This window comes from Macaca thibetana, chromosome 1, assembly GCF_024542745.1.
Source record: "Macaca thibetana thibetana isolate TM-01 chromosome 1, ASM2454274v1, whole genome shotgun sequence".
NCBI lineage: Eukaryota > Metazoa > Chordata > Mammalia > Primates > Cercopithecidae > Macaca > Macaca thibetana.
Window position 1 is genome coordinate 115,862,924 of NC_065578.1, and position 12,412 is coordinate 115,875,335.

Below are 12,412 nucleotides of genomic sequence, written 5' to 3' on the forward strand. Positions count from 1 at the left end.
TGTAAGATCTACATTCTGAACCTGCCTTTCAGGGGCTAAGTGTGTTGTGTGTTGCACAGCTCTAGCGGTAGCATAGCCTTGATCATCAGGGTGGAGGTGTCTATTGACTATGGTATGTCGCAGCAGATGGCAGTGAAGTGTCTTGAGGAAGAGGTGTTTTTATCATTTAAAGGTTACGGGGTGTAATGATAAAGACTGCAATTCACAGACCTTGGGCCTAGCAGGCCAATGCCAAGGGCAGAACTGTAGGCCTCCCACAGCACAGTCCCACAGAGGAAGGGGGCTGGTTAGTAAGGGGGAAAGAATGATAGAAGACCACAGTAAATGTAAACAGCCATATTTTCAACATAATTTACTACAGGTCTCTGAAGTGTATATAAAATGTTTTAGTGCAACATCTTACAAATAGTTTTCCTTTAAAAAACAGAAACAAATCAACAGCTCTCTACATCATGCATGGGTAGTTTTCTTACCCCATCGTTTTTTTTTTTCTTCAATAATTAACGCAGAGAAACCATTGTTTGAAAATATGAAAACTTGCTACAGAAACACCCGGTGAAAGAGGGTGTTGTCATATTCATGTCCTAGAATGCGCCTAGCACAGTGTAGTTTTTCATAAATGCAACATTGTAGACATAGATGAATCGAGAGTATTCAGCAGTTTTCCTCCGTCTCAGAAGACTAAAGCTCCAGTAGACAATGCGCAATGAGGTCTCACAGCCACTGGAGGGCACCATTACCATCCATCTGACATCGCATTTCCACAGAAATGGCCAAAGAAAGAAGGTCCTGGGGTTTTTCATAGAAAGCTCGAAAAGTTCAACCTTTGATGCTATCCCCCAGCCCAATACAAAATACACAGAAAAAGCAATTATTAAAATACTGGCTTCGGTTTCTTTTCCTTTCAAATTTCCTGCAATTGCTTTACACATTTAATTGCGTGCAGCACCTACTTTGCTATCGCTGTGAACAGATTCAAACTGAAATCTTAGTTATACATCCTAGTCCCAGCCAGCCCTCTGGCATCCTCCCATTTAGACAGAGGAAACGCCAGTCATCTTCCCTCATTGACTCAGCCTGTAAAGTAGGAGTCAGCAAATTCCCACTGAAAGCCCACATCCCTGAAATAAAGAAATGGGGCAAAAGACCTTCTTTCTTCATGACTGAGCCGCTCCTGTACCTCAAATGTGTTGATGCAGCATAATAAATGAGAATCAGCATGTCAGGCAACAGCAGGATTAAGGTGGTGGTGCCTGCACACTGTCTCACAGGAGGGTACTGGTGTATTTGGGGGAGAAAAGGCAGGTCTGTGTGTCTGTCAGAAAATGACTGAGCAATCGCTGCCGTGCTCCCCTCAGCTGGGAATCAGCAAAGCATCTGCCAAGCAGCCTGGGCCACCTGCACACCTGCAGACCCTTGAAGGATCAGCACAGACATTGGCCTGGGGAATCCCACGGCCTCCCCTGCAGTCTGCTCGTTTTCAGAACAGGGCTTCACTGGAATCTCTTATTAGACTTAGTTCCAGAATCCCTGACTTTTTCCAAATTGTGACCCCCCTCTTGGGACTCAGGATGCAAGTTCCCAGAGTAAGGGAGATGGCATGCTTGGCCAGAAAAATATGGGAAAGCAAGGGTATAAGAACATCTTCATAAAGTGAGCAAAAGGAAATATTTGCAACTGATGATGCCCCCAGAGGGACAAGCATCTGGCCCAACAGGGTAAAAGAACAGGGTGACACCAGCCATCACGGGGCTCAAGGGGCGTTAAAATAAAAAGCCACCATAACAATGAACCAAACAACCTAGAACCACAAGAGAGATCAAGAAAGGGAAGGGAAAAATCCCACAGACAAGGCCTTGTGATCACAGTCTGCTGAGACTAGGCAAACAGAAAGGATGACAAAGGGCTGCGTCTGGACTGCCCCCAGGCTGATATTCTTATGGCAGTGAGAGGCAGAGAGAGAAAAATGAATAAAGAAGACATCACTATCATTAAGGAAAACCTAATTGGAAGGAAGAAGAAAAACCTAGTCTTCACACCTCCAGGGAGGTAGATATTTCTCTGCACTCTCCAACACCAGGCCCTGGAAGGCCCCCTCCCACCCCTCACTGTCCCACCAAACTTAGTGTCGGCCAGCCCCGTGCCCTCCGTCAGGTGTCTGCTGTGGCTGCTTCGGCCCTGTGCTCAGCTCAGGGGCCCCCTTCCAAGTTCACTGGACACTTTAAGAGTTTGGCAAAGCACCTGAAGACAAAGGCCCACCTGCTGACAGTTATCAGTTAGAGACCACCCTGGCAGCTCAGAGCAAGCCAACAGCCAGCCTTTCTCCCTTCTCTAGTCACTGGCTTTGACAAATCTGCAGGTCAGTAGCTGCTCAAAGCAGCCTTTGCCCACTTTAATTTGGAAAGTGTGTGCCGTTTGGGGCTTCTGACCCATTCTCCAAGACAGTTTTCTTATTTTTTGGCAAGGATGGGATGAAACCTTTTTTGTCTCCCTGACAGATAGGCCGGGCACCATCTACTTCTAACGGGGTTATGCAGGATGTCTCTTGTACATACACAGTTCTTTGAAGCAAAATTCAGTGCTTCCGTCTTGACTACAAAGTGGTTCCAATAACTCCAGCTGAGGGAAAAGACGACATACAAATTTTGCCCACACTACACACAATTCTTAAGTCTTGTTAAGAAAGTAAAAAATGTCTGGGTATATTTTGATCCATGGGTGGCATTTTCAAATGTGCAAAAACAAAAAGTCTTGGAAGAGATTCCTTGTCACTAGAAAGTTCGTCCTTCCTTTTGCTGTCAGTTGTACGTAAGAGAAATTCATCCACATTAAGGAATCCAAAAAGGGTAAACCAAAGGGATCTAAAAAGAGTACATTACAAAGAAGAAGCAGCCCTGTAACATCTATCTGAGAATACTAGATAAATCTGTGAGTAGATGTGGCACCTGGAGCTACTCACTACGTTACTAAAAACAGAAACAAGAAATCTATGACGGCAGGATCACGACATTTGCGCGCAAATAGCTAACCAACCAAGACTGCCACCGAGAGGCAGTCTGTCTCTGTGACTGACTAGGAACTTGGAACACTTTTCAAGTCTGACAACTTTCCACACACGCACCCCAGAGTTTGGGTGCTGTCAACTGTCCGATCACAGAGCAAGGGAGAGCCTCAGCTCCTCCGTGGCCGACATCCGCTGGGGCATCACCCGCTTAGTCTATGGCCCCTGGGTGGATACTGAGAACAGGGGGCTCCAGGCAAGTCGGGGAGTAGTTGAGGTGTGGCTCTTTGATCCACAGCAGAGGCACCCCGTTCTTCCCATCGGAGTTCTTGCTGGAGTTCCGGCTCTTGAAACGCACCAGCAGGATGGTGATGATAAGAATGCCAAAGATGGGGAAAGGGTAGAAGAAGACGAAGTAGAAGAGTGCATCATTGGAGCAGATGATGGACTGGAGGGTGGGACCTGAAAAGGATTGTGAGAGAGACAAGACAATGAGGGCTGAGAACCTGGACTGCTCACATTTCCTTTTGAAGACCTCGCCTGACCCAATGGAAGCTCCTCGGTGACACTTCCAAACCACCTTGTCTTTCCCCTGCTATCACTAATGGTGGAAGACGACCCTTATATTCTTTTTCTCATGACACCTCTCCTAATTTACGGCTGTACGTTCCAACAAAGCAATGCTTCTATTTTCCACTGAGAGCCATTATTGCTGCTTGGAAAGCCACATAATGAAACATAATTTATTGATTGTGAACTCAACTGCATCTAGGATGGTGAAGAAGCCACTCTGGTTTAGTCGGAGCCTCCTGCATGGTTGGATTTTACATGCCCCTTTGCACTTAGTTCTGCTACAAACTTCCTTCTCTGGGATTATGACACAATCCCTTCCTGCCAGCTTCTGAGAGCAGTTTTACCAGAAATGACACTTACCTGATTAATGTTATCAATTAAATGTCATTATGGACCACTTACAAACGTCCACAGTGTGTCCGTGGCCACAAAGAACACAGTATTAGTTACAGCTGGATATGGAAGAGAATAAACCAGGTGCCCCAAGACAGGTTGAGAGCTGCTCTATAAGTCATTAAACCTTGGCAGGAGCCTCGCCTCTGGGAGTGCCTGTTTTCTCTGTAAAATAAGGCCGCTGGGTGACCTCTGTGCTCGATGAAGCTTAATTATTACGGACATCCACAATGGACAGGTACAATGTTGCCTAGACTGCTTTGTTTTCGCTTTGAGGCAGTGGGTTATTCAGTGGACCACAGGGTGGTCTATGTATGATGCAGCCTGCTTTCCCGTCCACTGAATAGCTGCTGCTCATCAGTATTATTAAGAACATTTAATCTGCCTCTTATTCAATTTCCAAAGTGTATGAAACTGCTAATAGTCAACCATTGTTGACCTGCAAAACTGCAATTTCATATGGTTCTATCTAACACAATGTGAACACGGGGTGATCAAGCCAAAAAAATAGTGACCCAAACTTAAAAAACTCCAATCAAGATTATGTGGCAAAGTGTTTTGACTAAAAAGAAGTTGAAAATCCCAGCAATGTTTTTTCTTTCTGCATTCTAGGCTAACTTTACTATAACACCATTTTTAGTCTAATGTAGTCCACGTTTTGATGGCAAGCCAACCAAGAGTGCATTGTTACAACAAATAATTCAGGCCAGCATTACTTCCCCCAGTCTCTGTTCATAATGGAAGTCCCTCAGGATCACGGAAACTGCATTCTGGGTGGCTGCAAATCCCCCCTCAGCTCTCCTCTAACATCACAGCCCTTCTAGGCTGGTCCTCCCAACCATACAAGATCCACCTCAACCTCCAAGGCACCCTCCAAAATAACAATGACCCAGAAACTGGACAAAAAGAAATAATCACCGTGAGGTAGTCAGCCTTCATTTTTTCCCCTTTCCCTTGTGAGTCTGAAACACTTGCTAATTCTCTAAAAACTAGTTCCAATATTCTAAAAAATAACAAAGTAACACCTAACAATATACTAGTATAATGAAGTCTTACTAAAATTGAATCTGGTAGATGTTTATTATAAAGATTATATGGTATATTATCACTTTAATTTCTATCCCTGTTTTTGCATGGGTAATCAAGGGTCAATTATATGAATTAGTATATCCAATCCTACCATATCTCAAATCCTACTAACAAATGCCCATGACAGTTAAGAAAACTGTTAATAAAATTAGCTGGGTGTGGTGGCAGGCACCTGTAGTCCCAGCTGCTCAGGAGGCTGAGGCAGGAGAATGGTGTGAAAGCTTGCGGTGAACAGAGATTGTGCCACTGCACTCCAGCCTGGGCAACAGAGTGAGACTCCATCTCAAAAAAAAAAAACAAAAAAAAAAAAAAAAAACCTGTTTATTAACCCATAATCAAGCTCACATTTATCTTCCAGACACAACTGGAACCAACAGTGACATCCTTCTTCTGTACTTGAGAAACTCACTTGTATCTAGAACATGGATGCCGATGGGGGCCGACTCCTCTTCTGTCAACCGGTACCATTCCTTCTGAGGGCTGGGCAGCCACTCCTCCACGCGGCAGGAGTAGTTGCCCGTATCTCGAGGGCTTGCCTGCAGCACTGTGAGCCGGTAGAGCACCGGGGAGAGCCTCTGGAAGCGAAGCCTGCCCTCCCAGGGACTGCCCTCTGGGCCAAAGACAGCATCTGGGCCCACACTCAGCAGGGCCATCCGCTCTGTTGGGTCATCGTCGTCATCCTCCTCCTCCTCCTCCTCCTCCTCTCCCCTTTCCTCTTCCTGTTCTTCCAGGCCAGGGCTGCTCCTTTTCCCCCCAGCTTTAGTCCTCAGGGAATACCAGGCCACAGCGAAGCGGGAGTCCTGGCTGGAGCGGGACACGATGCTACAGTCCAGCTGGAAAGCTGCCTTCTCAGAGACCGTGGCATTGGGGACCACCGTGTCCACTTGCAGGGAAGCATCTGGGGAAGGACAAGGGACAAAGAAGAGAGAAGGGGTTGTTTAAATTTATTTGCTCAAAATAAACTAAATGTCCATCATTAAACACATGATAGTAACATCCATACTATGGGATACTATGCACCTATTGAAAAGGTATAGGCAGTGCTGCAGGTGGAAGTTGATCCAAAAAAATTGTTAGAGTACAGAACAATGTTACTGTCCATGTCACTGTATGCAGAAAACATATTTTATTTTGACATATCTGTTTATATCTGCACAAAATATCTGAGGAAGAATTCATAAGAAGCTGGTAACGTGGTTCCTTGCGGGAATCCTGGGAGGAAGGGATGTTTACTTTCACTGTAACCCCTTGTAGTGGCTGAAGAGTGTCCCTCCAAAATGCATGTCCACCTGGAACCTCAGAATGTGATTATTTGGAAATAGCATCTTTGCAGATGTAATTAGCTCAGAGGAGGTCTTACTGGATCAGGGTGGGCCCTAAATCCAGTGGCTGGTGCTATGAACTGAACTGGTCCTCCTCCAAATTAATATGCTGACTTCCTAACCCACGATGTGACTACATTTGGAGGTAGGACTTTTAGGAGCTAATTTAAGTTAAATGAGATCATAAGGCTGACTGAGACCCCAATCCAGTAAGATTGGTGGCTTATAAGAAGAGAGAAGGTCTCTCTCCAGGTGCAGGCACCGAGGAAAGACTCTTCGAGGACACAGCAAGAAGGCGTCGTCTGCAGGTCAGAAGAGCTCTTACCAGAACTTAGCCATGCTGGTGCCCTGACCTCAGACTTCCAGCCTCTAGGACTGTGAGAAAATGCATTTCTGTTGTTTAAGCCACTCGGTCTATAGTATTTTGTTATGGTAGCTGAGCAGACGAAGATAACTACTGTTCTTATGAGCACAGGAGGGGACACAGAGAGAAAGTGGCCATATAATGATGGAGGCCCAAATAGGAGTGAACCAGGGAATGCCTGTGGCCATAAGGAACTGGCAAAAGCCAGGAAGCATTCTTCCCTAGAGTCTTCACGGGGAGCACAGCTATGATGACATCCTGATTTTGGACTTCTGGCCTGCAGAACTGCAAGAGAATACATTTCTTTTGTTTTAAACAATCAAGTTTATACTAATTTGTTATGGTAGCCCTGGGAAGTTAAAACACCCATGCAGTAACTTAAATTTAAATTGCGTGCATGTAGCTTATTGCCTAAAACACAGTGAACCCAAGGAGATCAATCTCTCTCCAAGGATTAAAGCCAAATAACAGACGATAAGGTTGAAAGGGCCCTTCCCTGTGAGCACAGATGTCTCAGAAGGATGTACGCAAAGTGTCCTCCCCACTTAGGCGGGAGACACAGAGTACACAGAGAGGGACCCCAAGCAGGTGAGTCACATCTCACAGATGCCAAAAGACTCGAATCTGTTTTGCTTTTTTTTTTTTTCTGGCTCACTGTGGTATGTTCTAAACAAATAATTCACTCCCTAACTCCTAAAAGGCCTCCCTTTGGCTCTGTTTATGAAATGTTCGTGAAAGGTGCCAATGTAATGTAAACCAAAGTAGAGATACCAAATCAGATCCTACTTGGATGAAGACCAAATAGGAGCACTTTCCAAGTATGGTCCTGGGCTTTCAACCAATAGGCTTAGTGTCGCTCACAGGTGAACACAAAGCTGGGCTTTCCATTACTCTTGTGGGGGCTCTGCCAAGCCCCTCTGCACCCGCCTCCTGCACCCACCTGGAATCTCAGTGTGCACTGCTGGCACAGGAGGGCTCAGTAACCAGCTACAGGTGGCAGGCCCAGCTCTCTCAGGGACAAGAACATGCTTGAGAACAGAAAATGGCCGGGTGGGGACTATTCAATCAGTTCACAGGTAACTCAAACTCACTCAACTCCTCAGTTCTAACTCCCAGGCCATTGGAGAGCCCTACTACAGACCAAGGGGAGACCCCACACCCCCCACCCCGTGCTTTTCTCCTCCAGAGTCTAAACATAGTATCCTCAGGCTCCTGGTGACTGGCTAAGGTATCAAGGGACGTGGCCCTGGGCAATGTGCAATGGAACTTATCATGGCCAGGGGCAAGATGGCTAGAGACCATCAGGCATTTAGCTCGAAACGCCTCCTCCCTCTTCACTCTCCTTTTGCTTTCTTCTCTTTTAACCAGTTAACATTTTCCTTGGCCCCTTCAAATGCCTTGCCTGCATAAATGACTCAATACAAGTTTTTTGAAAGAAATTAATTTCCACCTTCCCACAATCTCTCTTCCCTTAACATGTTTCTCTACCAGTTTGGTTCCCTGCATCTGCCCCCGTCTAGAATATGCCAACCCTATTCCCTGTTTGGACTTTAATACTCTCTTCTTTTCCAAGTATGAGCCACAGAAAGATGCCGACTTCTGCCACTGCTGTCTGTGTGATGCTAACAGCTCCCCTGGCTCTCACTGTGACCGCCGATTCCTGGCCTGTGTGTGATGATTGTGGTTTTCTCCCTTCCCCAGTTGTGTGTGCCAAACACAACTACTAATCGACTCATCTGCAATCTTAGTGAGGGTGGGAGCCCTTCCTTCCATGTATTTCAGATTATAGTGAATGTCAACCCTCAGCAGCCGAAGGTGATTATTTTCCTAACAATACTTTTAGAGCTACATTATTTCAAGTCTTCCATGTGTTTAACATATCCCTCCAAAAAAAAAATCTTTGAAGTACATCTGCACAATGAACGTTACGAAACCAGTAAAAATGGTGGCTATGAAATGCTTTCACAGACATGGAAAAATGCTCAAAAAGAAAGTTGAGTGGGAAAAAAGATCACATAAAACAGTAAGATCCTGACTTTGCTTACAGACAGAGGAAATATGAAGACATGAGGCAAAGATCAAAAAATATACACCAAATTATTAATAGTAGATATTTGTAGGCCGTGAGATTATGGCTAACTTTTCTTTTCAAAATTATACTTTTCTGTTTTCCATTGTTTTGTAATTAGTACAATCAACCTATGCAATCAGGGACAGATGGACAAATGGACGGGAAGGCAGAGGCTGATCCAGGCTTGCTACAGGGTTGAACAGGAGGCAGACACAAGGCTAACGGTTCAGGTCCATGTTGGAAGCACACAGTGTGGCAGGAGGGAAGCCTGGGTGGTCACTCCGCCTTCACCTGCTAGCTGGGTGGTGATTCGCTCCGAGCTTTGGTTCCTCATGAGTAAACCTTACCACTCAGGGTTATTGTGAAGACTGAACATAAGTCTCCTAACTATGGCTGGGATGTAGACAGATGTAAACATCTGTCTCCTCCCACTCCATCTGGGGGCCTCAGTGGTGACTTGCAGCATGGGTGGGAGTTGAGGCAGGGGCACTCAGCTGCCATTCTCTCAATTTCACCTTTGGGAAAAGACATGCAGCCATTTCTAGGCAAGGTAAAAAGCAAAACATATATATAAATAAATAAAAGCTCATGGAAAAATAGGAGCTAACTCAAAGTGGAGGTGATTTCCCCTGCAGCTTAGGCAAGACACAGGCGAGTGAGATACTGCCCATTTCCTGTAACCAAGGCTGCAGCGCTTCCCTGAAGCATGTTCCATGACGTAAGGGACACCACCCTGGAGATCCAATGTTCCACCAACAAAATGAGCTGCTCTACTCAGACATAAAGACGTGATGAAAACTTCCAGTAGTGCCCCAGGCCACAAATGTGAATGTCAGGATGCTCAGAAAACAAACAAGATACTGATGGGGTCACAAATTCACTTCTGCTCCAGGTCCTTACAGGAACCATCGACTTTTCATTCTAATATGAATGGATGATGCTGTGATGTTGCAAAGGACATGGGAATCCTACACACCGTAGCTTTAATTATGTGTTTAAATGTGCAACAACAATTATATCTAGTAATTATATGCATTTAGATATTTAGAAACAGCAATAAAGGCAAGAAAAACAAAAGGCCACACAGAATAGTTATTAGTACTAATAAAATTATTGGGACCAGGCGCGGTAGCTCACACCTGTAATCCCAGCACTTTCAAAAGCTGAGGCCGGGGCGGTGGGAGGACAGTCACGAGGTCAGGAGATCAAGACCAGCTTGGCCAACATGGTGAAACCCCGTCTCTACTAAAAATACAAAAATTAGCTGGGTGTGGAGGCATGTGCCTGTAGTCCCAGCTACTCGGGAGGCTGAGGCAGGAGAATCACTTGAATCTGGGAGGCGGAGGTTGCAGTGAGCCGAGATAGCGTCACTGCACTCTGCACTCCAGCCTGGGCGAGAGAGTGAGACTCCATTTAAAAAAAAAAAAATTATTGGAAGTCAAAGAGTGAAGGCTGCACACAATTCATTATTTTCTATTTAAAGCATGTAAATCGATTATTTTCCACTGAAAATCCACAAGCCAAATTTTCTTAACAACATGGTTATTGTTTCAAGATTTTTGTCATATCCACCATTTGTTCAAGTCTGGAAAAAGGAAATATTCTATGACCTGGAAAAACGAATGGCCAGATTTTATTCTAATTAATAAATCAAATCACCTTATGCCAAAGCCAGATGTGCAATTTTCCATTCACAAGAAAACAAATTCAGGCAATTTTGAATATAAATGCATACACATGTAGACACTCATATATTTAACTGCAAATAATTTATTAATAAACTAATTTTATCCAGTGCATAAAATAGTTTACTTAAATGGGAAACACCAGAGGGAGTGGAAGCTTGGGGACATGGACTCTCACCTGGTCGCATGACTGTCAGAGCTGTCTGCCCAGCGGTGTCCTCTGCCCGCTTATACCACATGCCACTGGGGCTGGGCAGCCACTCCTCCACGTGGCAGCTGTAAGTGCCGCTGTCCTGCACAGCCACGTTCTGGATAAAGAGCCGGTACACGCCGGGGGAAGGACTCTCCAAATGCAGCCGCCCCTTCAGATTGTTCTTGGCTGCCTGCTCTCCGTAGTGGAAGGTGGCGTCACGGCTCAAGCGGGCCACAGTCTCCCGCTCAGGGTGGTTGGGCTTCCATACGAACCATTCCACCACGAGCTGGGAGGTTATGCTGGTACGGTTGAGAACCACACACTCCAGCTGCACCTGCCGGGTCTCCAGAACCGACAGGTTCCCCTGGGCTTGGCTGAGCCTCAGGCGGCTGTCTGGAACAGTAAGGAAAGAGACATCAGTGACAAGAGAACAACAAGCAATTCGTATGCACCCTTTCCCAGGGTACGTGAATGGGTGCCTTCCAAATACAGAAGGACGGCAGCACACACTCCATCAGGAGAAACGTTTCTCAGATGTGGCTCCCTGAACATTCTGAGTTCCTTGATCATGTGTTAGAATGCCTGGGTTTCAAGGAGTTCAATGCTACAATAACAGCTGTCCCAAAGTCATAGCCCTCATCAGTTCTGATGCTCACAGGAGGATTAGTGCAAGCTGTAGAGACTGCACATCCAAATGACAACGGACCACAAAGCATATGGCTGGCCGAGGCAGGTGGCTGGGAAGGGCCAGGGAAGGGGATGGTGAGAAACCTCTGAAAAGCAAGAGTAAACTTTTAAAACTGACCATATGATGGCTAGAAAATGATGGGCTGCCAACCACAAAAGAACTTCAGGGGAAACCCAGTTTAATCTGTTCATGTGTTAGCCCTAAGAATTATAGTCCTCAATTTCCTTACAAAAACCCACACAGGTTCCCTCTTAGGTTGGGAATGGAACTAGTATGACATCAGTAAAGAAAAGACTGCCGGGCAAGGTGGCTCACGCCTGTAATCCCAGCATTTTGGGAGGCCGAGGTGGGTGGATCACTTGAGGCCAGGAGTTTGAGACCAGCCTGGCCAACACGGTGAAACCCCATCTCTACTAAAAATACAAAAATTAGCCGGGTGTGGTGGTATATGCCTGTAATCCCAGCTATTCTGGAGGTGAAGGTTGCAGTGAGCTAAGATCGTGCCACTGCACTCCAACCTGGGCAATAGAGTGAGACTCTGTCTCAAAAAAATGAAAAAAAAAGAAAAAGAAAAGATTGTTACTGGTGGAACTGGGTGCTTTGAAAACTCAGCCAAGCAGAGTCTCCTCCAGTAGAAAAATGTCTTGAATGACAGCATGCCCCGATGGCATGCTTGTAATTTCACAGGGGCCCAAATAAGTCTATCAGGACCAGAGATATCTAGAAGCTGTGACACTATGAATGCACAGTAGCACCTCAGGAATGAGACTTCTGAGTGACATCAGAGGAGGGGAGGATGGGCACTTTCATTCCTTACTTTCTCCACACTTCAATACTGCCTGGATGTTTTACAACATTCATGATTACTTCTGGAATTAAAAAGTCAGAAAATATAAAACAACAAAATATATTTTAAATAACCAGTCTCCCTTTCTCCCTCACCATCCAAAAAATAAAAGAAGATATTGACTCTGGTTGTCTCAGGGTTGAAAGGTTATTTTTTTGTTGAGTTTTGTTTTGTTTGGGGCAGTTG

The 12,412-nt window shown here is 45.5% G+C and overlaps 1 protein-coding gene across 2 annotated transcripts in view; it reads right to left on the reverse strand.

The window, feature by feature from the left end:
* Positions 1-337: 337 nt before the first annotated feature.
* IGSF3 (immunoglobulin superfamily member 3) overlaps positions 338-12,412 on the reverse strand; it is a 93,347-nt gene continuing 81,272 nt past the window's right edge. For both annotated transcript variants that reach the window (XM_050747997.1, XM_050747988.1), the window contains 3 exons: positions 10,677-11,084; positions 5,466-5,954; positions 338-3,463 (listed from right to left, as the gene is read on the reverse strand). In XM_050747997.1, coding sequence (XP_050603954.1) covers positions 3,213-3,463; positions 5,466-5,954; positions 10,677-11,084 — 1,148 coding nt within the window. In that variant the 3' untranslated portion in view covers positions 338-3,212. The remainder of the gene's footprint in view (positions 3,464-5,465; positions 5,955-10,676; positions 11,085-12,412) is intronic.